Here is a 26,454-nt window from a genome sequence, read left to right on the forward strand (position 1 = left end):
CCCTTTGCAATCAGTTGGGGGCATGAAGGTGGCTACTGGACCACCACCACTCCTTGCTGCTTGTCCCCTGCACCAGGTACTGGGCAATAAGACTGTTGCTGAGCATGGAGGCTCCATAAAGCTGCAACGAGCAACTCTGGAGTTTTGCCGGAGGCATTGTTTTAAAACGCCCCACAATGATCTGGTGCTGTGGCAAAGAAGGAAAGGCAAATTATTTTAAAACTGATTTCATAGTGTGTTCTAATCCCACCCTGGGATCTTGGGGCAAAAGGCACAAAATGAAAAGTAAAAAAGTGAAGGGTAGTAAATACAGTGGTACCTCGGGTTACAGACGCTTCAGGTTACAGACTCCGCTAACCCAGAAATAGTACCTTGGGTAAGAACTTTGCTTCAGGATGAGAACAGAAATCATGCTCCAGCGGCGCAGCAGCAGCAGGAGGCCCCATTAGCTAAAGTGGTGCTTCAGGTTAAGAACAGTTTCAGGTTAAGAACGGACCTCTGGAACGAGTTAAGTACGTAACCAGAGGTACTACTGTACATAAATAGCCCCCAAAGGGAGTCCCATTTTGCCCAAGCCTGGAGTCACCAGCTAGCGGACTGATGATAATAACAACCACACACAAAGAGGTGCCTCATTTTGCTGCAGTGTCACCATCAAAAAGCAGAATGATGCTGATAACCCCTAAAGGGACACCTCATTTTGCTGCAACCTAGAGTCACAAAAAAGCAGACTGGTAATAACAGCAATCCCCAAAGGGTGTCGAAATATATATATATTTCAACAGCCTTTGGGGACTGCTGTTATTACCAGTCTATATATATTGTCCAGTAGCACCTTAGAGACCAACTAAGTTTGTTCTTGGTATAAGCTTTCGTGCGCATGCATGCTCATACCAATAACAAACTTAGTTGCATGCACACGAAAGCTTATACCAAGAACAAACTTAGTTGGTCTCTAAGGTGCTACTGGACAATTTTTTTATATATTTCTACAGCGTCAGACCAACACGGCTCCCTACCTGAATCTAACCCCAAATGGGGGGGGGGGGGAATAAAAAAATTCCTTCCAGTAGCACCTTAAAGACCAACTAAGTTAGTTCTTGGTATGAGCTTTCGTGTGCATGCACACTTCTTCAGATACACTGAGACAGAAGTTGCCAGATCCTTCTATATAGTGAGAAGGTGGGGAGGGGTATTACTCAGAAGGGTGGTGGGAATGGGAGATTGGCAGACAGCTGAGATGAGCCTGTTGACGACTCTTAACGACTGCAATAGGTCTTGCAGGAAAAGGCAAGGGGTGAGAAGGTGAAAAATGGCTTAGTCATGTATAATGTGATAAGAATCCAATGTCTCTGTTCAGACCAGGTCTCTCCATGGTTTTAAGTTTGGTAATGAGTTGCAATTCAGCAGCTTCTCTTTCCAGTCTATTTCTGAAATTCCTTTGTAGTAAAACAGCTACTTTGAGATCTTGTATAGAATGTCCTGGGAGATTGAAGTGTATCTGTAACTGGACCCAAATGGGGTGTGTGTGCCTTATTAGCCCCCAAGGGGCGCATTGTTTTGCCCGGGCCACGAGCCACCACCAACCAGGGGACCCAGAATGGTAGCATTAACCTTATTGATCACAATAACGCCAAGGGGGCGCCTCGTCGGGCCCCGGCCTGGAGCCCCCCGCCCGCCTCCGCCCGAGCGCGGCCCTTCCGGCCTGCGGGGCTCCCCGCTCCTCCACCTGAGGCGGATGCTGATCCGGCTGCCACGTCGCCCCGAGTGACACGGCAGCCCGGAGGCCTCGTGAGGCGGCGGAGGCGGAGGCGGAGGAGGAGCCGGGCCCGCTAGGCCGAGCCGGGCCCAATCGCGGGCCGGGCAGGGAGCCTGCGCCCCTCGCTGTCCGCGGGAGGAGCAGGAGGAGGAGACGCCGTTGCCGCCGCCGCCGCCTCCTCAGCCGCCAGTCCCCGCCGGCCCGTCAGCGAGGAAGCGCCTGCCCAGCCTCCCAGCCGCCCTGCTCGGTCTCCTCAGGCGCCACCATGTGCGGTGAGGAAGGAGGGAAGGAAGGCGGCCGGTGGGGAGGGAGGGAGGGGTGGAGGCTGCCCCGCCGGGAAGGCTGGCGAGGTGGGCGATGCTGAGGGGCCAAAGCCAGGGCGAGGCGGCTTCTCTCGAAAGGGTTGCCCGCTTCCCTCAGGGCAAACGGCAGCGGGTTGGGCTAGATGACCCTGGGGCCCCTTCGTGCTCTACGGCCTCAGGCAGGAGCCTTTCCTCAGCCCATGTGCAGAGTGCGCCTGAAGAGGGGAGGGAGGGGGCAAGGCCTCTCTTCTGGGCCCCCATTCTGAGCTGCTGCTGCTTCCTCCTCCACCGCACTTGCTTTACTCCTCCAACTCTTTCCCCATCATTGTAGAGAGGGAAAGACCCAGGGGCTTAGCCCGGCCTCCCCCTCCCCTGTCCAAAGTGGCTCTCTGGAGCATGTGCAGAGTGCCTTCGCCTTCAGGGTGGTTCGGAAGGGAGGTATTAGGAGGGTAGTGGGGACAGTGTCAATGTGCAGATGGAAATCAGGGGGGTGAGAGAGATGGTTTGTTTACAGGCAACCTCATGTTTGAACATTGCGGAACAATTAGGAAACCTAAATAAGTTGTATTTTAATCAGTTGTTTGTATACCTGCCCTGAGCCTGGTCTTGGCTGGGGAGGGTGGGGTATAAATAAAATTTATTATTATTATTATTATTATTATTTATTATAAAGCAAAATCAGGAAAATAATGAAGAGGGGGGGAAAAGCTCTACAACTGGTTTAGTAATAGTGGTACCTCGGGTTACAGACGCTTCAGGTTACAGACTCCGCTAACCCAGAAATAGTACCTCGGGTTAAGAACTTTGCTTCAGGATGAGAACAGAAATTGCGCGGCGGCAACGGGAGGCCCCATTAGCTAAAGTGGTGCTTCAGGTTAAGAACAATTTCAGGTTAAGTACGGACCTCCAGAACTAATTAAGTTCTTAACCCGAGGTACCACTGTAGTGACCCAGTACTGTAGCAGTAGAGGTAGTAGTAGTGGCATTAGGGTCTGTGGTGCTTTGAAGACCAGTAGCATAAGCAAAACACAGGTCTCTGCCCCAAGGAGCTTACAGCCTAAATCTTACGCGGGTGCGAAGTTGAAGGGGACAGATGTCTTGAGGGACTGGTGCAAGTGAGGCTTGTGGGGAAATTAGCATGAGAGTAGACGAGTGTGTGATATTGGGAAAGCGGGTTTAGATTACTGATGATAAAGGAAGGGGGTGAATTGGCAGAATTCAGCAGGGAGATGTTTTCAACTTCGTTTTCCGTTAAGCTTAGGGTGCCTAAATACAACAATATGACAATATGTTAACCTAGAAATATAAAGGGGAACAAGGGGTGGGAAGGGGTGGCAGCCATCCGTGCAGTAGAGGAAGAGCATAGGTGTGTGTCAGACAGGTAGACAGGTAGAAAAGCAGATTTGCCTGTTCAGGAGCTACTCCACACCAACTTCAGGGCTGTCTGCCTTTCTAGCAACTTGTACTGAAGCTAGGGTTTGCCAGTGGTGCTGGTGCTGGTAGGTGGAAGGGCTGCTTCCGTATCTCTGGCTTGCATGTAGGTTTTTACTCTTTACGTGGTGTTTGTTTTGCGCACTGAGCTGTTTACGGTGGTTCCAGAAAGATTTAATATTTCATTTAATCCCCATTTGACGTTGTGTTTGCCCATTGCCTACAAGCACATCCTTTTGATGTGTTGAAAGGTGCTGTTTAACCTTATTGAGTTTCAAAAGCAGCTTCTAACGTGGCACAGAAGAAGAGGGGACGTGGAATAAGAAAAGAGAGTCCTCTTATGTAGGCAAAAGGCAAGGGGTGTTTGGATCAATTCCAGAGGCATCATCATTAATAAGATCATTGCTAATAAGAGATTAAATGGGGAAAAAATTTTTTGCACCTTTTTTCTTTTTAAAAATGTTGTGAGATGACTACCATGAAATACATATTTAAAACACCAAAAAGAAAGAAAGAAAAGAAACACTTCAGAGCACAGCAAAACAGACATAATAAAAGTATAAAGAAGAGATGCTAGGCACATATCTCTGGTGATGATGTTCCACTATGTGGTGCATAGTTAAGCTATGGAACTCACTCCTCCAGGAGGCAGTGATGGCCACCAACTTGGATGGCTTTAAAAAGTCATGATGGAAAGGGCTCTCAATGGCTGCTAGCCAGGATGGCTAGCCTCTGCCTTCATGGTCAGAGGCAGCAATGCTTTTGAAGACTAGTTGCTGGAAACCACAGGAGAGGAGAGGCCTCTTGTGCTGCATTCCTAGAATCCTAGAGTTGGAAGAGACCACAAGGGCCATCGAGTCCAACCCCCTGCCAAGCAGGAAACACCATCAGAGCACTCCTAGCATATGGTTGTCAAGCCTCTGCTTAAAGACCTCCAAAGCAGGAGACTCCACCACACTCCTTGGCAGCAAATTCCACTGTCAAACAGCTCTTACTGTCAGGAAGTTCTTCCTAATGTTTAGGTGGAATCTTCTTTCTTGTAGTTTGGATCCATTGCTCCGTGTCCGCTTCTCTGGAGCAGCAGAAAACAACCTTTCTCCCTCCTCTATGTGACATCCTTTTATATATTGGAACATGGCTATCATATCACCCCTTAACCTCCTCTTCTCCAGGCTAAACATGCCCAGCTCCTGCTTGCTGGTTTCCCGCCGGGCCGGCATCTGGTTGGCCACTGTGAGAACAGGATGCTGGTTTGATCCAGCAGGCCCTTCTTCTATTCTTAAATTCATAAAGGGTGCAACTACAGATGAGGCTCCCTGATCTTCACCCGCCGAACTTTTCCAGAGAACTTAATGATAAGACTGCCTCATTATTATCTTAATAATATTGGAAGTGTGTATGTATATAGCTCTTTTTGTGTTCATGTGCATACATTTATCAACTGCTTCGAACAGTATATGAATTTTACGAAATAAATAAATTAAATCAAAACACATGACCCCACTCATCCTTACAAATTCCTTCTAAGTTAAATTGGTCAATATGATTCTCCCCATATTCCAAAGGACTAGGCTCTGAAGAAAAGCAAAACTGGCTTGCTTGAGGCCACCTAGTGAACCAGGACCTTCTGGTTGAGCCCTGAATTATCATTTGCATTCTCTTGGTGTGCAGACGTAGCATAGGTCTTATTGAATCCCAGGCCACTGGGCCCATCTAGACAATTGTCCACACTGGCAGTGGTTCGCCTGGGTTTATAGCAGGAGTCTTTTCCAGCTGCACATGGAAGGTGTTGGAGATGGAACATGCTCTGCCATATATCAACTTCCCCATATATCCACTATTTTTTCGGCTTTCTTAACACGTAAGGATTTCTATTGTACTCTGTCACCTTCAGGTATCGGTGTGGGGGTTTTTTGATGTGGGACACAGGTTCACGAGAAATTTCTCCTGAAGAGCAAAGGGAAGAAGAGCTGCAGTCACAGTTTGCTCATGTGCATTTAATGCTATGCAAATTGGCCTCAGAAAATGGAAAATGGGGCAGTGCTAAGAATAGAATAGGCAATTTATGCTATAAATAGTTTGCTGTGAGCACAGTTCAAGTCTTTCTGTGAATTCAATCTTGGGAATGTGTGGGATTCTCAGATTGCATAGCATAATCTGTTCTTTGTCTACAAACATATCCTTTAAAATATTTCTGAATACAGTTATAGCCTCTTGACTGTCTTGTTCCAAAATGAGAAAGCAAAATTTCGTGCCTTTAGAGTGATGGAGACTGACAATGCCAATGCCATTTGTTCTGGTCATATTTCTGAGGGGATTATTTCTCTTGCATGGTTGAAATTGTAGGGTTTATTGCCCTTCAGTTTTATCTTTACCCTGACCTTTCTGTATCTTACTTGCTTATTCTTTGATGGAATAAGTATAATTCATCTATTGTTAACAGCCCAGGTAGAATGTAGATGTCCAGACAAACCAGTGTAGCAGATATATGCCTTGTTCATAGTTGAATGTGAAACTCATAACCAGTTTAAACTTGCTGCAGAGGTAAGGATGGGAGCAAATCTTACAAGATCACTTTCTTTTAATAATTAAACTGGTGCAGCATCAAACTGGAATAATTTCAAAATCTGATATGTTATTCATAGCTTAGTGGGTTACACTGCCAGGGGTGGGAGAGGGGGGTTGACTACAGGACTAAGAGCAGATTCCAACCATTGATTTATAGGTAAATAAGAAATGCCCGAACTGACAGAGCAGTTTTTTCCTGTTCAGCAAAATAGAGTGAGATTGTTGGCTCTCGTAAATGGGTAGTTTGTTCTGGTTTTCAGCGTACAACTAAAGTTTGGGATCTGACTTGCTGTGAAATTGTCCACCCTAGTAGAGCACACAGTGTTCATTTCTGACCATTTGGTTTGACTAAGTGTAGAGACTGGTGCTCTGTTTAACATCTGCAGTGAAATAAATATTTTTATCCTGCCCTTCAGCGCAAGTGCTCTCATAGCAACTATCATATCCAAAGGATCTCTCTCCACCATGCCTCTTAACCCCAGTATGAGCCATGGGGCCAACTAAAACATTTTTGTTGCATGTGGTCATTCTTTACCTTCTCTCTGTTCCTTTCTCTCACCCCCCCCTTTTAAATTTCCCCTGCATTCTATCATTCCGCTGTGTTCTTTATCGTCTTCCAGAAAGCTTAACCCATACCTTAAACAAGTACAAAAGGAAGTGTGGCACCTGAACCAATCTGGTTTAGGCTGGGCTGCAGTCGAGTTTCTGGTCTCAACCCACCAGCTGAACCCTCATGTTTCACAGCCAGGTGTTGCCACCAGGAGTGAAACAAGCACCTGCTCTTCCTTCTGCTGGGTAGCTTCCAATTTCTTGCTGATATCAAGCTAAGGAGGCCTATAGAATTCTTTTGACTTCAAGGTTACACAAATACAACCCTTCTTAAACCCCCCTATTTTTATCTGAATTCTGAAGTAGTGACTTGCAGTAGTCATGGCTGAACACAGCTGAATGTGTGAATTCTAACTGGGCTCTCTCAGAAGAGGGACAGCAGGAAATAAACTACTTTAAAAGGGAGGATGATAGCTCAGTAGCAGAGCTTCTGCTTTCCGTGCCAAAGGTCCCTGGTTTGATCCCCACCATCTTTCCAGGTAGGTTAGGGAAGACTCCTCCCCAGCAATGCTGCAGAGACCATGGCCAGTTGGTGTTGACAGGGCTATGGTCTGAAGTTTAGCTATACAGTTTTCTGTTTTATCTGTGGTGAATCACAGTTGCCTCCAGGCAAGTTTTGGAGTTGCAAACTGCCCTTTACACAGCTCTGAGTGGGGCCATGTCTGGAGACCCCCAAGGGCAGCCTTGTGCTAGTCTTGCATTCTGCTGACTGCATGGGTCTATTCTTTCCTAGTGTTTAAAACTTAGGGAGCCCCTGCACCGCCAGTAGTAATTATTAGCGCAGATATCTAGCCTTACAGAAGTGACCTATTGGAAAACTTACAAAGGAAAACATATTGGAAATACAGTGGTACCTCGGGTTACATACCTTTCAGGTTACATACACTTCAGGTTACAGACTCCACTAACCCAAAAATATTACCTCGGGTTAAGAACTTTGCTTCAGGATGAGAACAGAAATTGTGCTCCGGCGGTGCGGCAGCAGCAGGAGGCCCCATTAGCTAAAGTGGTGCTTCAGGTTAAGAACAGTTTCAGGTTAAGAACGGACCTCCGGAACGAATTATGTACTTAACCCAAGGTACCACTGTATAGGATGTGACAGCTATGTGAAATAGCTGCTAGGAGGTTGGGCACTGATTCTTGTAATTTTGTAATATATTACTGTACTTTAGGTGACAAATTATATTTGCTTCCAAACAATAAGGTAGAGAGCTTTGACCTGCCAAAAGTTAGTGATTCTTCTTTCCATCTGCCCCTTTTAGGTGGCTCTCTAGATGAGCTAATAACAGTTCTTCTTGGGAACTTATTTTCAACCCTGTCATCACAGAATTTACATAGAGAACATTTCCTCCTATGGACTATGATCTTATTTATGAGCTGAATGAGTAAATTTATTTAACTGTAACATTTTACTTCCTTTCTTCTTTTCAACTCATGCAAATGAGGAAGTGGTCTTGGGAGTGTGCTGTGTATGTTTAGTTGGTAAAAATATGTGATTAGAAGCACACCTTAAAATTAGTGTAGTGCTTGTACACTTGGAGGGAGCAAGGGCTAAGGTAGGGTTGCCATATGTCCAAAGTTTCACAGACACAGCTGGGATTTGGCCATTGGAAACAAATGTCTGAGTAGAAAGCGCTGAAATGTCAGGAAACTCTGGACGTATGGCAACCCCTGTTGGAAGTGTAAATGTTGGCGAATTTCCTTAAAAATAGTTTGAAAGCGTCTTTCTTTTTTTGAGATTGGGCAAAATGAAAAAAGCCATGCATCAGAATGATTTGCAATATCCAGCCAAAAATTATGAAACCAATAGCACGATAGGGTCTTCAAACTGGTTTTGAACAATATATCAATATATCGCCTAGCCATGAACAATAAATCTGTGGCATGTGCTTCTTTCCCCCTGGGGTCAACCAGTGTTGGCTTGCCATATTAACTAAGAAATCCCACAGCTTTTTGGGTGTCTCCAAGGCTTGTGGTATAAGGCTGGCACTTCTTTAGGCATGGTGCAAATGTGGGGTGTGTGTGTCTCTGTTTCCATGCTCTCACCAGAGCCAAAGATATGCTTGCTGGTAGATCACAGGTCAACATTAGTTTGCCTACCCATGGTCTTGTCAGTGGTGGCCCCCTGTCTTTGCAATGGCTTCCCAAAAGAGATCCGCCCCCTTGGTCATTCTAGGAGGGTTTGGGTTTTTTTTTTGGCCAGCTGTGCACCTTTTTGAGAGGTAAGGGCTAGAATTGGAAAGAAAATGTGAATGGTTGCTGCTGGGGGTGGTCACTGTTAGGCAGGGGTCAGCAACCTTTTTCAGCCGTGGGCCGGTTCACCATCCCTCTGACCATGTAGTGGGCTGGACTATATTTTGGATAAAAAAATAGAACGAATTCCTATGCCCCACAATTAACCCAGAGATGCATTTTAAATAAAAGCACACATTCTACTGATGTAAAAACACCAGGCAGGCCCCACAAACAACCCAGAGATGCATTTTAAATAAAAGGACACATTGAGAAGGTGATTGGGCCACATCCGGCCCACGGGCCTTAGGTTGCCTACCCCTGCTGTAAGGATTAGCCTAGGCAAGAATGAGAATTTTGAGACTCAGTCTAGTTGTGAGGACAGCACCCAGATGTCCTCCAGTCCAGTTGCGCAGAAAGGGGTGGGGGAGTAGCGAGGTCTCTCCCCATTGCTTACATCCCTCCAGTTCATGCATTTTTCTTGCACCTGACTTTCAATATTGGAGCATGTCTAAGGAGAAGAGCACCAGGTGGGATAGACAGACTTTCAGCAAGATCAATTGTGCCAGTTCCAAAAGTTAATCAGTCTCTTCTTTGTTTTTTTCTTAGTTATATTGGGATGGGAAGGGTTCCAAAGCTCTTCTCTTGAGTTGGAATGCTTTACTGCAGTGAAGTGCTCGTAATTACTAACTTTGTTGGCTATAATGAAATTGAACACTTCCTTGTAGCCACTGGGAGTTGACAACCTGTCTGAAATCTTGATAAACTGGAATATCATGACTTAAGCTCCCCACCCGGCTTCTTCCCCTGCTTCTTGTGCCTTGCCCACTTTCTAAGAAAGTGTGAGTATGCCAGTGCCCTTTCACAGAGGGAGTTCATGCATGGAGATTATAAGGATTTCCTTATAAATCTCAAATGCGGTATGTATTGAGCATGCAAGTCATTATTGTGACAAGGCAACTCATTTGTTGTGCTCGAGAGGTAGGAGCACATTATTGACTTTCCAGGTGCTATTTTCTGAGACTTCCCAGGAATTGTGGGATCCATGGATTTGTTATTGCTTGGGGTTGACCCATTGGGTTTATTCTGATTTGAACTAGCACTGAATATATCCTACAGTGTCTAAAATGTAAAAGTTCCAGAATGTGTGGTGTATTTTTTCTCATGCAGATGGTAGCAGAGATGAGGCCTAAATCAGGGGATCTGGAGCTACTGAGATAATTTAAAAAATCCACAAGAAGCCTGCTAGATTTTCTAGGACCGAATCAAAGAAGGGTTTTGGGGTTTTTTTTTGAAGGAAGGCTGTAATGCAAACTCAAAATTCTTTATCCTACATCCTTGCACTCCATTCTAGAGTTTGCAGAGTGGAGCCACTTCATTGCACTCATCTAGAATATGTTTTATGCTTTTAAATGTTTTTTAAATTGTATTTATTATTTTATTTATATCCCATCCTTCCTTCAAAAAACCCCTTCTTAATGGATCCTTCTCTCGTCCCTGCAGTTGCTTTTACATTCTCTCTGTTTTACTTACAATTTTAATTGTGTATATGTGCGCGCGCACACACACACACACACACACACACACACATATTGCTTGGGAGAAATGTAGCAAAAAAAATGTGGTGCTTTTTCTTCCTGTGGCTTATAATGTTTTATAAAAATGAGTTTATTTACAACACTTTGGGGGCTGTGCTAATAGAAATCCTACGCAAGCGTTGTTTCAGTTCATAGTTGTGGTTACAAAGTGAAATGCAGTATTGCATGTATATAGTCTTTGTTTTAATTTTTAATCAATCTTGCAGGCATCTTTGCTTACCTGAACTACCACGTTCCCCGGACAAGACGGGAGATCCTGGAGACCCTCATCAAAGGGCTTCAGCGACTGGAGTACAGAGGATATGACTCTGCTGGTAAGCTGCTCACCCTGTCCTTGGATTCCTTATCTTTCAAACTTTTTTTCTGTGGATACGGTTTTAAAAGTATGTGGTTGCCAGTAAATTCATGGTCTGCAGTGTGTAAGAAGCAAGGCTTGGTGTGACTTATTCCACCTTTCATTTCACATGCAACAAGTTTACATGTTTAGTTGTATATCTTCGACATAAACCGTTATGTGCACAGGTATTTGGATGAAGTTTAAAGCTCACTAGGCTTTTTGAGATGTCTTTTCCCAATGAAAGAAATGTCATTTTCCTCACAGAAGCTGTATTGTTTGACAAGAGTCTAACGGCTAACATAACTGACCCTGTGCAGTTGGAATGCTTGGATATTCTTCAATGTCCCAAGCAATGCAGCCCAATGGCTAAAAGGGAACACCTAGGCAATGTTATGTTTCTAAATCTTGCACTGGCTTTTCTTGTAATTATGAACAGCCATAATGTTCTGAAACCCTGCAATTTTATTCTAGCCTGTAGAAAAATGATTGTGGAAGTTAGGTTAATGATCTTGGAAAGCAGACCAATTAATATTTCAAGCCAAATGAGGTGTGTGTGATTCACCTTACGTTTTCTTTGTATTAGGAGTTGGAATTGATGGAGGCAATGATAAAGACTGGGAGGCCAATGCTGGCAAAATTGCACTCATCAAAAAGAAGGGGAAAGTGAAGGCTTTGGATGAAGAAGTGAACAGTAAGTCCAGTCCTACACAATCCACCTTTTCCCTTTGGTGGTCTTTGTTCCTGATCTCAATACCATTCAGCAACCGTCTTTCAATGCATTGTTAGGTACAAACTGAAAACACTTCCCAACACATTCTGTGCTCATTGGTATACTAAGTGATAAACTATATATTCATTTTTATAATGCAGTTCTCAGACAAATCGAATTTACTTATCCTTCCTGCACGTCTGCCTTGCCTGTTGAGAGCAAATATAGAGATATTGCATGATCTCTTGTTGGGTCATTCTTTGGCCAATTAGACTCAAACATCTCAGTCACCTTTGGAACACAGACCCTTTCTCTCTCTCTCTCTCTCTCTCTCTCTGGTTATAGTAGAGGCAGCATGAATAGGGAGAATGGTAGCAGAGAGTATGCATGAAGAAAAAGTGTTCACAAGATAGCGGAATTCACATACTCTGCATTGTCTTGTCCATCTCCTTCCAGAGTAGACAGCTGAGACCTCATTTCTTGTCTGTTACTGATAAACTAGTGTCCTATAAACTGATAACAGCAGATAGCCAGACCACCTTTGCCAAGTGAGAAACTACTGAAGTTCCCAACCGTGGATTTATTCACACGCATCGCCAAACCATGGTTTAATGCTGCTTGAGTGGCCTCATATGTGTTCCCCTCCATCCCTCACATTATGTCAGGCACAGGCAAACTCCGGCCCTCCAGATGTGTAGGACTACAATTCCCATTATCCCTGACCACTGGTCCTGTTAGCTAGGGATGATGGGAGTTGTAGTCCCAAAAATCTGGAGGGACGGAGTTTGCCTATGCCTGCATTATGTGCTCCAATGCAAGTTACTTCCTCTTTAGCACAAACCAGAATTTGCTGTTAAACTAGCCAACTATGTTTTGGGCTTGCTCTCCAAACTGGCACCACCAGCCAAACCATGGATGGAAGCTGGTTTGCAGTCCTGCGTTGGAGGGCACATACAAATCATAGTTCAGCTGTTAGGGAATTTGCAGTAAAGACAAAAATAAAGAATTAAAATGGAATGTGTGAGTAGAATCCTTGTTCATATTGCAGCCAATGATTTAGTTTATACAGCAGTTATATATTTCTGTTGCTGCTGGTCTTAGGAATTGTTTAAATCAAATGTTGATGTTCTAAGCATGGTAAATTGATACAGCCACAAAATAAGAAGGTATTTTCTTAACTTTCTATGTACTAGAAAAATGCAAGTATTAAATTGGTATGATCTCTGGGTGGGAAAACGGTAAACAATGGAGAAGCAAACGTCTCATGTTTTGTGTTCCGTTCAATGCCCTCTATTCAGGAAACAACAGCGTGTGCTAATATTGTGGATAATACTTTGTTTTAAACTATGGCTGTTTTCAGAGAGTCATGGTGGAGGACCTCTGCATTGTGGACTTACTTTTATCTTAAATGTTGCTGACTGAGTTGGCTGGCTTTAGTCAGAACTTAGGTTGGGGTGGTTGACATTTTTTGTCCCAAGCCACATTCGCTTCTGGACATCCTTCCAGGGGAACACATGCCAATGATGGGCAGAGCCAGAAGAAAAAGTTGGTAGAGTAATGAATTTAAACATTGCCTTTGTTCATGAGGCTGCTTTCTACAATCACTCATGCCCCTCTCTGTCTGCCATCCAGCAAGAGGTGTGATTAGAGCTCAGATACACATTTCAGCCAGGCAAAAACACTCCAGCAGGGTGCAGAGTATGGCTGGTATGGGGGGTGGTGGCCTGGGGAGACTCCTGAGGGCCAGATGGAGAGGTCTGAAGGGCCACATTTGACCTTTAGCCCAGAGTTTCCCCACCTATAATTTATGTGTTGGTGGAAGTGGACCACTTAACACATGCAAAAGATCTGTAAATGTTAGAAAAGAGCTCACATTCATGAGTACCCTGAAAGCCTTGGCCTACTTCGTAAAGCCTCACGCTGCATTTCTGAAGCCAGTGGGTGATGTCAGCTGAAACCTTTCCCTCCATTCAATAAGAGTAGGGAATCCTCTTAGGAATGAACTTTCCCCCACTTTACATAGAACAACAGGATATGGACCTGGACATTGAGTTTGATGTGCATCTTGGAATTGCCCATACCAGATGGGCCACCCACGGCGAGCCCAATCCTGTCAACAGCCACCCACAGCGATCCGATAAAAACAATGGTAAGACATTGCCGTTACTTTTTGGTGGGTGTGAGGGATGAGGTGGCGCTTGGACTTTTGTCCTAGCTTCTGATGGCTGTTCAGAATTGATAAAGTGTCGGGCAGGCAATATTCCTGGACAGCTGTGTTCATCTTCTTGAACAAAGTACCAGGTAACAAGACATGTAAGAAGTAAATCTTAGTGGTCTTAGCCTTTATTTCCAGGTGGGAGGAGGCAGATAGTCAGACCGCAGAACCCCAACAAACCAAAAATCAGCTACACTGGGAAACAGAATTTAGTTCTTTTATGGATTAAAGACTGTTTCAAGTTAAAAACAAGGCTGGTCTCAACTCCTTTTAAATATGCAGAATGTTCACAGATGATAATGCTTTTAAAATAGCTTTTAAATAAAGTAAGTCGTGCATTACAGAATAAATCATATATTACCTTATAGAGATTTTCAGAAAAGGTTAAATTTGAGTACTCACTGATTATATTGTTTCTAGATTAAAAAACCTGTGATCTGAGGCACTGTAATGACTGCTATAAAGCCCTGCTGTTAGTATTGCACTAAGGTTAAAATACTACCAAAGTTACAAGCATGGGTTATAATTCCCATTAATCTGTTGTAAGGGTTCGTTTAATCTGTTAAGTGTCTTAATTCGAAAGGCTCCTCGGGGCTGAAATTGAGTTGCCGGCTACCTTGTACTTTGTTGATACATCCTGTTTAGCATAGGCAACTGCCATTCCTGGTGTAGTTAGTACAGAAATCAATTTTGGGTAATGGCCCACATGGAAGATGGCCTACATTCTCTCTTACATTAGGAAATTGAGCTGTAAATGGGTCTGGGATAAAGTAAATTAATCCTGCAGTTGGATGCAGCAGGTGGCATTAAACTACTCTAAGTTAAGCAGCCCAGCAGGGATTGTACTTTCTTTATTAAATTCGACCATCCATTTATCTTGTGCTTGTGGTTGGCTTGGCTTTGGGAATCCTAGTTTCTGTTTCAGGCCTTTGCCTTTGAACGAGGTGCTTGGCACCTCTCTTTTCTTCTCCTCTTGGGATGCTTCCCTATTTTTGCGGGCTCTTTTATGATCCTAGCTCCTAAAGTGTTTTCTCCCCCTGTGTTTCAGAATTTATTGTTATCCACAATGGCATTATTACAAACTACAAAGACCTGAAGAAATTTTTGGTAAGTGAAGCTCCTTGTGCTGTGCTGTGAGTTTAAACAAAGTGGGAAGTCTGAATCTGCTTGTGTTTGTATCGTAGGAGAGAATCACTTGGGCCTGGTAGTTTTGTTCCCAAATTATGCCAGCATTCTTTGGATGCTGAGAAGGGAGACACTTTGGAAGCCTTTGAAGTATCTATTACATGAGCTGGTGCTATAACTTTAAGGAGTGGTTAGATTGCATGTTCCCCTGGGCTGATAGGTATCTTCTGTGTCACCCTGTGAAGTGCCTTAGGGATGCAGGACGGCACCTTATCTCAATTCAGGTTGTTGCTTCATCTCATGCTGTACTGTCTGCACCAGGCTTCCCCAAACTGATGCCCTCCAGGTGTTTTGGACTATAACCATAACTGTAACTCTCAACAGCCGCAGCCAGCATTGGTAGCAGCTCTCCCTTTCCTGCCCGCAGATTGCATTTGGGACCTTCTGCAATCAAAGCATGCACTCTTGTCACTGAGTTTATGGGCCTTCTTCCATGAACATTAGTGGCGTTATATAATAAAGAATATTACAATCTTACCAAAGCTGGATAATTTTATCTTGCTTCTCATTTCTTTCAGGCTTAAGTGTGTATTGTGATCATGTTTCTATTAGGTTAATGGTACTGTATTGACTTCAGATGAAGTAGTAGAATTAAGAAATCTAAGGAGCAGATGAATATACTTCCAGGAATAGTTTTCAAGGTGCCACAAGACTTTTTGTGGTGTTTGTTGCCACAGACAACACAGCAACCCCCTCTGGAATTTTTCTTTGCAAAAAGAGGTTGTGGGGTTATTAATTGTTCACGGTCATATGTGGCACAAGATATATTATCAGCTGCTCTAGAATGCTATTGCCACTCTTCCCCTCCCTAACCAACAAAAATTGAATCCCAACCCATTCTAGCCTTTGAGAACTTTGCCATTGGGTTCCATACTAGCTTGGTTGCATTGTGTGGTTATCATCTGCTCTGCTTTCTGTAGGAGCGCAGCAGTGAGCTGGAACCATGCCCATCAAGACATGGTTCTTTTGCTTCTGCATTCCTTTATCTATTCTATTTGATTCTTTCTCTGAGCAGGAGAACTTGAAATTAATGAATGAAAGTAGAGCAGTTGTAAGAAACAGGAGCAGCCTGTGCAATATTTTTAGAATATGGTTGCTATGATACAAAAATAGTGTGTAGTAGATATTCCCTTGTCCATGTGCCATGTTCCATATTTCCATTGTTTTGACTAACACAAGTCATACTTTTTAAATGTTTTTTTCAGGAAAGCAAAGGTTATGAATTTGAGTCCGAGACTGATACTGAGACAATTGCTAAACTTGTCAAGTACATGTATGACAACCGTGAAAGTGACGATATCAGCTACACCACATTGGTAGAAAGGGTCATCCAACAGCTGGTAATTCTACATTTTTTCGTAAAACACTTATCACCCATAGGAGACAATATACAATTCTTACGTTTTGCCAGACCCTTTAATATGTTTCATGGTGAGGTTTCAGGAATTGCTTAGTCCGTTGCTGGTATAGAGCAATCTGCTTTCTCTTACAGCTGCTTTAGTCAGCAATGTAAGACATTCCTGTATTGCAGGGGGTTGGACTAGATGACCCTCTGGGTCTCTTCCAACTCTACAATTCTATGATAAGCAAAGAGCAAATGAAAGAGCCAGGATCCTGTTTGCAACATTAATGTTAGTTCATAGCTTTTACCAAACTAGATGTAAGATAATTGACTAATTTAGAGAATATCCTGTGATACTCAGACTAGGGATGATGATGATGATGATGATGATGATGATGATGATGATAATAATAATAATACCTCTCAGCAGCTTTTGTTATAGTCAGTCACAGTGTTGAAATCCTGTTCATCCAGATTGGTCTTGGGAGTCTTTTCTTGTGGAACAATTAAGGTTGTGTTGAAGAAGTTCTGCTTTATCCTATGGCCGTTGACTTATACTGTGCCACAAGAGCCTAGCCTGCCCACTCCACATGCTTTTTAATGTCTGCACGAAACTTCCAGGAGAAACACATAAGGACACAAGAAAAGCAGATTCCAATCAGTTTTCTAGAGATTTGGCTCGAGGTGTTGCCAGCTGTGACACACAGCTCCTTCTCTTGTTTCCAACTTCTCATCCCTGTTGAAATCCTGAAGGTGGTCCTGGGTGGGTGAGGGCAAACAATCTGAGATTAAATCCAGATAAGACAGAGCTGGGTAGGGAGATTGCCTGCTCCCACGCTTGATGGGCTGCTGGTCCAGAATGGGGCTACTTTGTCCCTGAAGAACCAAGCGCACTCTCCTGGACATTGATGCTAACTGGGAAAGCCAAGAAATAGTGGTGGCACAAAGTGAATTTTACCAGCTTGGACTGTCTCTCCAGCAAGAGAGGTTGGCTCTTGCCAGTCACGTTCAGACTGGACTACTGCAGTGCACTGTACCTGGGGCTGCCTTTTAAAGGTGGGTTCGAAATTTTTGACAGTGTCCCAAATTTTATTGGGAAATGGGTGGTAGGAACATGAGATAGTCCTACTGTATCAGCTGACCTGGTTACTAGTGCATTTATAATGCTGATTCTGACTTTTAAAGGCTTAAAGTGTTTTGTGTCTGAGATATTTGAAGGGTTGCCTTCACTTATGCCAAGCTCCTGGTGCTCTGAGGTCAGCAGTGGGGCTCCTTTTAATTTGCTGTCTCCAAAAGCAGTGGAAGCCAGAGGGGCAGCCCCACAGCTTTGGAATTAACCACTTGTTCATGGCTTCCCTAAAAGGTTGCTCTGTTTCTGCTGTTGGCTTTGATGATACTTACTTCAGTAATTTTAGGTGGTTTCTCTGGTCTCTCAGTACAGTGGTGCCTCACAAGATGAAAAGAATCCATTCTGTGATTCTCTTCGTCTAGTGGTTTTTTCATCTTGCGAAGCAAGCCCATTGATGGATTAGCGCTATTAGCGGCTTTTAGCGGCTTATCTGCTGATCGGATCAGCTGATAAGCGGCTTAGCGGCTTAGAAAAAGGGGGGAGGGGAAAAAACCCGCAGGAACTCGCAAGGCATTGTCGTCTTGCGAAGCAAGCCCATAGGAAATTCGTTTTGCGAAGCACCTCCAAAACGGAAAACCCTTTCGTCTAGCGGGTTTTCTGTCTTGCGAGGCATTCGTCTTGCGGGGCACCACTGTATACTGTTTCTGAGACTTTTAAGCTGCAATGTATTGTAAGCTGCCTTGAAAGAGTATTCTCCCAAAGGCTGCATATTAATATTTTAATTAAAACATTTAAATGATGTTAACTGAAAAAGTAAAGTGTGTGTTTGTTTGTTTTTCCACAAGGAAGGTGCATTTGCCCTTGTATTCAAGAGTGTTCACTATCCTGGTCAAGCAGTTGGAACCAGGTAAATACCATCCCAGTAGTATGCTCTGTGTTTCTCTAGGTCATTTTCATTATTTGTGCACCCACACCCTCTTTTTGATAGGCTATCATAGATTTTAGCCAATTTTGAATTGGAGGAAATTCTCTTTGCCATATCTGTTATGTGACCTTATGGTATAATATTCCCTGTTTTTCATGTTACCTGCTGATGCAAAAATATTCTCTTAGAAAAATGAGCCCATTCTTTAATGTTCTTTCCTCCTATCCATGAAGTACCACAAACAGTTCAAAATTAGCAAAACAATTAACATCTTGACTGCAATGACTGTTTGTATTTTCCAGCTGAATCTGGGTAGTTAAAGTCATGTTTGCACTCATATCAGTTCTATAGCTTACTCCAAAAAATTGTGAGAATTGTAGTTTGTGAAGGGTCTGGAAACCTCTTTTGAAAATCCTTTGCTTGCCTCACCCAGACCTGTAGTTCCCTTGGTTCCATTAGGTGAAAGAGGGACTTTCAAGGCAGTGATCTTGTTGCACTTAACTGATCTCAGCGGTACTGACTTTTGAGTAAGCATGTCAGGGATCATCTGATATGTGTAAGACAGACAAGTCCTCAGATGGTAATCAGTTTGGTTCTTTTAAGATTTTGCTTGGTCTGCACATCATTGCAGTCTCAAAATCCAGGGCTCTTGAGAGTTTGTCTCACAGATTGTGAACATTCAGCTAGTCTGGGATGCTTTTAACTGCATTCTGTCTTGGCTTAAAAGCTGCCCAACTCTGAACTATATAGATCTCGAGTTAGTGCTGTTTGCCATTTGCAGGCTATAATTGAGATCAGATTAGTGACGTCCCCCCCCCCCATCTTTTTTGTTCTGTGCAATTTTGAAGCTTGGATCTGTGTCCTGGTCTGACACAAACACACCACCCCAGGCCCATAGCCCTGCCCCCTCCTCACAGGGTGCTTTGCTTGAACTTGCTATCTCCAGGCCAAACTTTCTTCCCCTTGGCTATATCCTTCAACTTGGCTGTGCTGACACTTAGCTAAGCTGCAAATGTGATCAGGCCTTCCAAAGGGAAGAATTGAGGCAGATACCAGTGTTTATTGGCTATGACAGCTGGATGTCTTGTTTTCAGGAGAGGAAGCCCCCTGCTCATTGGAGTGCGGAGTGAGCACAAGCTTTCTACTGACCACATTCCAATACTGTACAGAACAGGTAAATATCACAGCTCAAAGAATTTCTCAACTCATTTCCTTCTTCTTTTTTAACGCAAGTGTGGCAGAAGTGAGAAGTTTGGTACTATCTGCTAAATTACAACAAAATTAAAAAATTCCTTCCAGCAGCACCTTAGAGACCAACTAAGTTTGTTATTGGTATGAGCTTTTGTGTACATGCACACTTCTTCAGATATGCTAAATCAATACCTTATTAATATGGAGATGAGATGCTATGGGAGACTTCTAAAAAGCAAACCCTATTGTGCACTGCGTTCCTTAGTTGGATTTGGATTGTGGAAAGTGCAGAAAAATCTAGTTCTGTTCTTATAATGTTAGAAGTCATGGCTCTGGGTAGGTGGTGGGCACTCCTTCATTGGAGGCTTTTAAGCAGAATTTGGGTGGCCATCTCTGAGGGATTCTTTAGGTGTGATTCCTGCCTTGCAGGGGGTTGGGCTAAATGGCCCTTGGGGGCTCGTCCAACTCTACAGTTCTGTGACCTGCTCTACAAACCTGTATTGGCTTTGCAACAGCTGATGCATCACAGTTTCCCTAAACGCATCCCTGTGGTCCTAGTTTTAGCGGAGGTGCTGTGAATCCTTGCTTAGAGATCCCGCTTGGCCTCTTCTTCCCCAACTCTCACAAACCCTGTACTGTTCCTAGAGATTTCTGGGCAGAGGGAAGGAATGATTGTTAAATCAATCCACCCTTAGATACACAGTGAGCAGCTTGGTTGTAAGCGACTCCCCTCATTTTGCATAATATCACGATATACCTTGTGCACATGGCTCCTTAGCTGTCTGGTATGAAGACTGACCAGTATCTTCAGCTCATCTTGTCCCCCAGCAGAACATCCCTGAGGCTTTAGGAATGTATTTATTCCCTTTAACTGGATGGCAACTAATGCTACAGTTCTATAGGCTTGCCTGAGAATTCCAGTATCTCCACAGCAAGGTTTATTGGCCCCTGTGGCGATCACACAGGGTCCCCGGACGTTTCACCGTCTATTGATCCCTGTGCCACCACTTTATTTCTCGCTGCCACCACCCAGGCCCTACCTGGTACAATACTGAGTCCAGTCAGGGTTAAGTTGGAACATAAACTTCTGTTTATTTATTGCAGTTTAACAAGCGTGTGGTTTCATAAACAGTATCGGTCAATTACAATCATGGGGTGCCTATCCAGATCTATAACTTCCGCTACCTGCTCTCCCTCACTAAACCACCTCTCAGATATTTACTTGTCTTCCTAGCGCCTAAATGTTCCTGATGCAGCTTATTTCGCTACACTAACTCAACCTACCCACAAACTCTATCCCAATTCACTCCCACTCCAACCAACCACCCAACTCGCAATGAACTCCTCCCTTTGCCCCTCCCAGAGCTGGTTTTATAGTTCCTCTGACTCCACCCCCTGGGTCCTGATTGGGTAACTTGTTTAACTATTTCACCTCCAGCACTCTCATATGTTAACGTCATAGCCCCTTCTTTGTTTATTTTATTTGAATCTCAACTTTCAGCAAGCAACCCAGGATAGGTGACTGGCTGAACACTGTCTAGCAAAGTTTGTGACTCGGCAGGGGTTTGTAGCTGGATATCCTCCCACTGTTCTGCTCCAAGTATCTCCATGCTGATGCTTCACCTTTCCATGCAACCTGTCATTTAGTCATGTTATGAAGGTTTATTGGAAGTATCTATCCCAGGTGCAAATGCTAATTCAGGTATTCAAGTGGGACAATGGGCACAGGAGCCCTCTACTGCTGCTGCAAAACAGCTTCATCTAGGCCCCATGGGACTGAAATTCGCAGGACTTAACACAGCTCAAAAAGCGCCGTGTGAACTGCACTTCCAAGCGAAAAGTCTGCCTTCTGCTTTTCTCTAATTTTTATTTTAAATTGACATTGCTGAAGTTTCTCTTGTTGTCAATGACACGCTGAAGTTATTTTTTTCATATTGCACTTTCAGCCACACAACCTATGGATCATTCTATTGATGGAATATCCATTAAAATGGAGAAAGGTGCCTGAGACATAATTCTTCATTCGATGAGGAGTCCTGAAAATGAATTAAGACAATCACTTTCTCTTTAATATGTAGCTGATTGCTTTCCATTTGAGAGGAGGGACCAGCTTCACAGGGTATAGTCTGCTGCTATGTTCATTTGAGCAGAACTTTTCATTCCTTAGCCTTCTTTTCTGGGTGCAGAAGTGCATACAGAAACAGTGTTCTTGGATTTTGATTGTCAAGATGTGTAACCTTGTTTGTTCAATGGAAAGTGATGGCAACATATTAAAGAGATGGCATTGGGGCGGGAGAATCTGCATGCGAGAATCCTAATGGGGCTTTCCCACTTAACCAAAAGGTCCTCTGACCCCTCTCTCGCCTTCTCTGGTTTCTCTGCCTTCTGCTGATTTTGTTAATTTGAAACCAACATCCAGATTTCAGGATGTCTGACTTAACTGGAACTGGCCTTCTTCTTTTTTAAGTCAGTATCAACATGAGAGCCATGTTTTAATACTAAAATTTAGAATACATTTAACATTGGTGCTATCAAGTACTGATCTGAATACTAACAGTTTGCCAGTGGGTAGATAATCATGGTAAAAATGGGGGCAATGCCAGGAAAAATATATAAGCAAATCCAAATATCTTTGCCTTTAAGGAAGAGCTGCTTGTTCTGTGATTCACTGCTGCTTTAAATCATTTGTGTGCAAATGTTCTTCGCAGAACATGCCCATATTTTCAATAGCTCTGACTGTCAGGTGTCTTAAGACTTCAATCCATCTTGTGTCCTATGGGAGCCAGTTCCATAGATTTAACTAGACAGTTCATACTAAAACTATGGCGCTCGTTCCCACAGGATGCAGGGATGACCACCAGTTTCTATGGCTTTAAAAGAGGATTAGACAAATTCATGGAGGAGAGGGCTATCAATGGCTGCCAATGGTCTTCGCTGCGAGATCACATTCACCCGGTGCTACACCAGCTGCACTGGCTCCCGGTGGAGTACAGGATCAGGTTTAAGGTGCTGGTTTTAACCTTTAAAGCCCTATACGGCCTAGGACCCTCGTACCTACGGGACCGCCTCTCCTGGTATGTCCCACAGAGAAACTTACGGTCTTCAAATAAAAACATCTTGAAGGTCCCAGGCTACAGAGAAGTTAGGCTGGCCTCAACTAGAGCCAGGGCTTTTTCGGCTGTGGCTCCGATCTGGTGGAACACTCTTGTCACAAGAGACCAGGGCCCTGCAGGACTTGACATCTTTCCGCAGGGCCTGCAAGACAGAGCTGTTCCACCAGGCCTTTGGCCAGGGCACAGCCTGACTCCCTCCCTCGGCAATCTTCGCGGAGCTCTGGCCCAATGGTTGCCAGTGGCCTGAATTAATTAATTTTATAATGAATGATTTTAGAGTGTTGTTTATGCTATACTTTTATACTGTTTTATTGTTGTTAGCCGCCCTGAGCCCGGCTTCGGCTGGGGAGGGCGGGATATAAATAAAATTTATTATTATTATTATTATTATTATTATTATTATTATTATTATTATTATTATCAATGGCTGCCAGCCATGAAGGCTATGCTCTGCCTCCACAGTTGGTCCTTGGTATTTCTGACAATTGTGAGAGTCATCCTGAATCAATACTTTTTAAGGTACAACATGCTTGGCTCTAGAGCAGCCTGCTCAAAATACATTCTTCACTTCCCCAGTCCAAGTTCTCCTAATGCAAACTACTCCTGCTAGCTCAGTTGTCTTCAGAAAAGCTCTTCTGGCTCTGAGGTTTTGAGGGCAGCAACCCAACACCTGTATTAGCTGCCTGTCCAGGGCCCACGTTGAATTCAAGTTTAAGAACACCTGATTGTCATCTTTTTTTTTTAATTGACAAACACAGAACTACCGTATTTTTCGCTCTATAACACGCACCCAACCATAACACGCACGTAGTTTTTAGAGGAGGAAAATCCGTAGGCATTTCCTCCATAACATACACAGACATTTCCTCTTACTTTCTAGGAGGAAAAAAGCGAGTGTTATGGTGCACAAAATACGGTAATTCAAAAAGGCTTGGATGTTGTGCATGCGGAATTGCTTAGAAATTGGCTAGTTTAAATCGTGTTTTTAAGAAAAGCTAGACTGTCCTTTTTACATGACAGTCCCCACTCCACACCAAAAGGCATTCAAATGTTTCACACCCTTCATCCTTCATCAAAGCTGAGAGCCAGTGTGGTGTAGTGGCAAGAGTGTCTGACTAGGACCTGAGAGACCAGGGTTTGAATCCTCACTCAGCCGAGAAGCTCATCGGATGACCTTGGACCAGTCACTGCCTCCTAGCCTAACAGGGTTGTTGGGATAAAATGGTGATGCAGAGGAGAAGTCCGCTGGCCTCCCTGAGCTGTGTGGAGGAAAAGTAGGCTATAAATGGAAGAAGTACATAAACAAAATAAAATTGCACAAGGCAGACTCCCTGGGAAAGCCTCCTGCACAGCTCCTGTTGAAATGAAAAGGCAGTGGCATTGGTCTTGCCCACTTCCTTTCAATGGTGCTTCTGCAGGAAATATTCCCGTGGACTATGCCAGCAACCTTTAAGAAAGTGAAGCTTCATGTTGGTACTGTGACTTGGTGACTTGGGGTGAATTTTATCAAAGGAATGAGGTGCCTTCGTTTGCTGTCAGTTGCTTTGTGCGCTCTTAATGGCAGCTAACTGAGCTCTCTTGCCTCCGCAGGCAAAGACAAGAAGGGGAGTTGCAGCCTTTCCCGGGTGGACAGCACCACCTGCCTCTTTCCTGTCGAGGAGAAAGCGGTGGAGTACTACTTTGCATCGGATGCGAGGTCTGTGGCCCCTGTGGAGTCAGCCAAAGTCGGGTCCAATTAGACCATGTTTTTGGAATGCACAGCCAATTAACTCTATTTTCTTATGTTAAACAGGAATGATTTTGTGATCAGTCATGATCTTTGTTTCTAGCTGGTCTTAAAAGGGCCTGTAAAAAAAATGGAAGAGGGTTAAATAAATGCAATAAAATTTGCATAAGAGCTGAAAAGTAGGTTACAGTAAAATGATAAAGTAATGATGTTAAAAACGATCTAGTTAATATGTTACGTTGCAGACCCTTCATAGTTTTTTGGAGGGGAGGCTGTAGTTGTATTCCAATTCAGCATTGTATTATTTATCATCATTATTAGTAGCAGTAGTATTTCAAAGTTTATATAAAAATACAATAGGATCAGTCATCTCAACTCTTATCTCAAGAGTGGTATATCTACTCTTGCAAACACTCTGGTTCTAATATGGTTTCATTACTGGATAACTGGAGTCCAATTGTTTTTATAATGTGCCTATTCTGTGAATTTTACAAGTTATTTGCCCATAAGCATAATAGTCCAGATTCTTCTCCTTGTAGCTTCCATAGATGGAAGTTGAACCATTCTCTACTCTTTTACAGTGCAGTTATTGAGCACACCAACCGAGTGATTTTTCTGGAGGATGATGATGTGGCAGCTGTTGTGGATGGCCGTCTCTCCATCCATCGAGTCAAGCGCACAGCGGCTGATCATCCTAGTCGCGCTGTCCAGACCCTACAAATGGAGCTCCAGCAAATCATGAAGGGTATGTCTATGTTGATTGTCAGGGAACTGCCATCAGAGGCAAGAGGAGAGGTAAGGCTCCCCAATGATGCAGGGGAGGGAACTAGCAAGGAGAGAGAGAGAGCTTCCGCTGGGGAAGGAAATCCAGGGGACACCAGGAAGAAAGGGGAGGCTGAGAGTACGGCGGAGGGGAGGCTCCGATACTCTTCCAGTGAGATCAGCGGAGAGAGCACAGGACCTCTGCTTGGCACGCCTACGCTGCACAGAAAGCTTCCGCGCAGAGAATCTAGGAGGAGACTTGGAGTCAAGGAATTTTTATGTTGGAAGAAGTTTAGGAAACGCCCACTGACGGATTCTGCCAGTGACTGAGACAGTCGCGTTGTAAGGGCTGTCAAACCAGGGAAAGGTTTAGCTATACAACCAGCTTGGAGCAGTTTGCAGTTTACGCACAAGCAACCCCAATTCCCATTACATTGATAGTCAGGGCTTCCCAGTTTCAGGTGTGTGTGTTTGTTTGTGAAGATCCTTCTTGGAGATTTGCGGGGACACAGGCTACCTACTTGGAGGCTTACAATTTTTTTGAAAATGGCACAAAATGGGAAATAGACAGGGAGGGAAGAGGAAAATCCAAATCAAAACTCATTTAGTAATTTCTAAACAGTTGTTCCTATCATGATCAGGTGGCACAGTCCAACAGCAGGACTCCATCGGCTCTGCTGTTTCACAGTTGTAGTTTATGTATCATAACTGAATTGGCTGCGTTTTATTCTTTTCTTTACATTTCCCAGGCAATGTTGTTTAGCCCATGTTCACTGTACTAAAATATTTATATATAAGAAGTTGCAATAATAATAAAACACCACGTTCTGAAATAACAAACAAGAAAATATAAAGAATTTCTGCATCAGCAAAAAGGACAAAATTATATTAGGATGGCTACTCTCCTATACATACTAGTAAGCAGGACATTTTTCAGCCAGAGCTCTCCAGAACTCAGTTCTGACACCTCTCAGGTGGTCGCCATTGCCATCAACAGGTAGCTTTGTCAACAGAATAAACATTGCAGTGTTGTTTCCATCCAGTCTACATTTTGCTGCTGTTATTATTTTTTTTAAGGTAACTTCAGTTCATTCATGCAAAAGGAAATTTTTGAACAACCAGAATCTGTTGTCAACACCATGAGAGGAAGAGTCAACTTTGATGACTACACCGGTAACTAAGTCAAAAGCATGTCAATGGAGTTTTGGTTTTTGAGGCGCTTTTGCTTAATAAAGCACTGCTGATTAAGGGGGGAGGGGACACAACAGGATGGTCTGTATACGGAGAAATTCTCTGTCCCTTTTGCCTTACGTAATGTAAGGATGATTCATAGAATTGTAGAGTTGGAAGGGACGCGGGTGGCGCTGTGGGTAAAACCGCA

The 26,454-nt window shown here is 43.8% G+C and overlaps 1 protein-coding gene across 5 annotated transcripts in view; it reads left to right on the plus strand.

Moving 5' to 3' along the window:
- Positions 1-1,606: 1,606 nt before the first annotated feature.
- Positions 1,607-26,454, plus strand: part of GFPT1 (glutamine--fructose-6-phosphate transaminase 1) — a 47,060-nt gene continuing 22,212 nt past the window's right edge. For 3 of the 5 annotated variants that reach the window (XR_014528656.1, XM_083514234.1, XM_083514236.1), the window contains exons 1-12: positions 1,607-2,031; positions 10,706-10,813; positions 11,420-11,527; positions 13,569-13,694; positions 14,809-14,867; positions 16,151-16,285; positions 18,202-18,263; positions 19,376-19,455; positions 21,419-21,472; positions 24,176-24,281; positions 24,893-25,056; positions 26,151-26,246. Coding sequence is in view for 4 of the 5 variants with exons in the window: in XM_083514234.1 (XP_083370360.1) it covers positions 2,025-2,031; positions 10,706-10,813; positions 11,420-11,527; positions 13,569-13,694; positions 14,809-14,867; positions 16,151-16,285; positions 18,202-18,263; positions 19,376-19,455; positions 21,419-21,472; positions 24,176-24,281; positions 24,893-25,056; positions 26,151-26,246 (1,105 nt within the window). In the remaining variant the exon portion in view is untranslated. The remainder of the gene's footprint in view (positions 2,032-10,705; positions 10,814-11,419; positions 11,528-13,568; positions 13,695-14,808; positions 14,868-16,150; positions 16,286-18,201; positions 18,264-19,375; positions 19,456-21,418; positions 21,473-24,175; positions 24,282-24,892; positions 25,057-26,150; positions 26,247-26,454) is intronic. The other 2 variants (XM_083514235.1, XM_083514237.1) reach the window with 1 other exon arrangement.

Source organism: Podarcis liolepis (genome assembly GCF_965112155.1).
Source record: "Podarcis liolepis genome assembly, chromosome: 7".
In the NCBI taxonomy this organism is placed as follows: domain Eukaryota; kingdom Metazoa; phylum Chordata; class Lepidosauria; order Squamata; family Lacertidae; genus Podarcis; species Podarcis liolepis.